This window comes from Echinops telfairi, unplaced genomic scaffold (genome assembly GCF_000313985.2).
Source record: "Echinops telfairi isolate 266 unplaced genomic scaffold, ASM31398v2 ScPeMD7_4225;HRSCAF=4972, whole genome shotgun sequence".
Taxonomy (NCBI): Eukaryota; Metazoa; Chordata; class Mammalia; order Afrosoricida; family Tenrecidae; genus Echinops; species Echinops telfairi.
In genome coordinates, this window is record NW_022108124.1 from 15,963,007 (window position 1) to 15,965,751 (window position 2,745).

General features: G+C 43.9%; 1 protein-coding gene across 1 annotated transcript in view; it reads right to left on the minus strand.

Annotated features, from left to right (window-relative positions):
• The window catches only part of ULK4 (unc-51 like kinase 4), a 606,607-nt gene that overhangs the window by 574,712 nt on the left and 29,150 nt on the right, over positions 1 to 2,745 (minus strand). Inside the window, exons 10-11 of the mRNA XM_030886939.2 lie at positions 1,788 to 1,906; positions 1,570 to 1,639 (exon numbers count right to left, since the gene is read on the minus strand). Coding sequence (XP_030742799.2) covers positions 1,570 to 1,639; positions 1,788 to 1,906 — 189 coding nt within the window. The remainder of the gene's footprint in view (positions 1 to 1,569; positions 1,640 to 1,787; positions 1,907 to 2,745) is intronic.

Sequence of the window (2,745 nt, forward strand, 5' to 3'; positions counted from 1 at the left end):
CAGTTAGTTCAAGGACTGTTTGTTGGCCTTTAGGAGAGTTTTCCAGTCCAGTCTGTTGGGGTACCACGCCCTGGCCCCAAAGTCCACCTTCAGCATTTCCTGGGGACCTCACCACTCCATTCCCTTGTTGTTCTGTTGCACCCCTTTAGTGTTTTGCCTCAGTGTGGCAGGATCAGATCGGGCGCAATTCCCACATGGTGTCTCCTGTGTTGTCCCCTGTAGGGCTATGGGTCAGTGAGGGACGTCATGTCTCATAAAGGGGCTGGCTATGTGGTCCTCTCTATGGACTGGCTGCTCTAATCAGGAACATCGTCCTCACGGCCTGGTGGGCCAAGATGCGCTCCACTCTCTCCTCCTCCCCCTTCATCTGCTTCCATGTGCTCTGATCAGATATGTCCCTCTCCCGGAGCTGCAGATTCAATGCCGTCCTTTGAAATAAATTCTTCTGGGGGGAGAGGCAGATGTCCCACACAGTAGTTGGGTATGGGGCCAACCCCCATACTTTCTCTTTTGCAGTGGCTAGTGGTTTCGAACTGCTGACCTTACAGTTAGCAGCCCAATATGTAATCTATTGTTAGCAGCCCAGGTACAACCTTGCTAATCAACTTATAATCTCCATCTAATTCTAGTGAATTCTCTTCTTCTTATAAGGAGCAGCCATCCTCTGTTACCTTTTGAGTTTTTCACATTTTTAAGAACCCTCCATATGCCACCTAATTCACAATAAAAAATAATGTATTAAAAAATATGGATGAGATGAAACAAAATGTGTATAAATTATAAAATGCAAAACTGATTACCTGCTCTTATAAACCTTCACCTTCATCAGAATAAAAAGTTAAAAATAAATCAAAAATTTACCCACCTCCTTAAAAAGAAAAAAATCCTTCTACTAAGATAATTCTTTTCACTGCCATCGAGTCAATGCTGGCTCCTAGTGAGACCCCTGTGGGTTTCCGAGACTGGCACTGTGGGCGGGGTAGAAAGCGGAATCCCCCCTCGCAGCTGCTGGTGTTTTCCAACTGCCCACCATGCGGATCGCAGCCCGACACGGAACCACTATCCCAGATAATGAGGGGAGTTTTAATCATTTCCTTCAAACGCCCTAAGATAAGGATTCTCATCTTCCTTACCTGTTCCTGAAACAAATACGTATCCAGTACTGAAAATAAGCCAGAGATCGCACTAAGTTTTAAAACAAAGAAATTCTGACTCTCAGTGGCCCTGCTGGACAGAGTAGAACTGTGCCTGTGGGTTTCTGAGGCTGTGAATCTTTGTGAAATGAGAAAGCCTCATCTTTCTCCAAAGGTGCAGTCAGTGGATTGAAACTGCTGACCATTCAGCTCGTGGCTCACCACATACCACCAGGGCTCTCCAATTCCGGTGATGGAACAGGATGGAGAAGCTTTAACTCTTGTAAATAACAAAATTAAGTCAATTCACTTTTAAATATTAAATAAAAATGCCACTGACCAGCCCTTAACTCTAAGTTGAATAAAACTGGAACCTTTCATTAATATTCCTGTCCTTTACCTCAATTCCCTACCTTTATTTGTTCATTTGACATACCTGAGAAGAAACATGGATTCATTCAGTTGACCCTCACAGGTACTCTTAGGCTTCAATTTGGTTGGGTTTTCTGAGACAAGAAAGGAACACATTACTCATTTAGATGGGGGAAAATCTTGAACACAGTATAATGTAGATACATTTCAAGGAGAACAGACTGAAATTATGAATGCTCACAGTGTCCTGAGCAGCACGAACATATTCAAAGGAGAGCTCACCTAGTCTAAAGGAGCGACTTAGCCGCTGAACACTCCTGGGCCCTTTGCCTTGTCCACTCTGAGGGTTCTTCAAAAGCTCCTTGGAATCCAGTAGTCCCGAAGAGTCCGTCCCATTTCTGCTGTGCCACAAAAGAAAGTCAACACAAGCCTCCTCTGGAGCTCTAGACGGCTTGTTTGCACAAAACAGAAGGTTAGAAAGATAATCTTCTGCATGACGCTTGACAAAGTCGCTGAGCCAGGAAAATAATAGATTTACCTTGAGTTTACTACATGCGAGGCACTGTACTAGGCAGCCTGTAAACTTTATGTCTGACAAATAAGCGTTAAACAAGGAGTTTGGAAATGTGGAGCGTAAAAGGTCAATGCACAATCAAGTGAGTTTGTGTGTGCCAGCCAGGAAAACCTGCAAGGGGATTGGGGAAGCCATTCCATTCACAACAGCCACCCAGAGAATGAAATACCTAAGGATAAATCTCACCTGGGATAGGAAGGACTTCTACAAGGAGACTAGGAACCTCTGATGAAGAAGATTAAAGGGGATTTACGTGAAAAGCTATCCCACGTTCACAGAGTGGAAGACTGGATATTGTTAAGATGTCAATCCTACCCAAAAGTGAGCTACAGATGTAACATGATCCCAAGCGGAATTACAGCATCATTAGTTACAGAAGGAGAAAAACAAGTCCTCCACTCACATGGAATGCAAGAGGTCCTGCCCAGCTGCAGCAACATTGAAAGGCAAGAACAAAGGAAGGATTCACACTTGCTTTTAAAACATACAACTATCGTCACCAAACCAGCCCAGTAGTTGTATAAAAACGGACACACAAAACTCTCTCCCCAGCATCCAGTTGATTCCAACTCACAGTGACCCTAAAAACTAATGACAAAGAGGGTACAGAAACAGCCCCATATCTCAAATGAGGATATTTTTTTAAACAAAGGAGACAAGTCCATT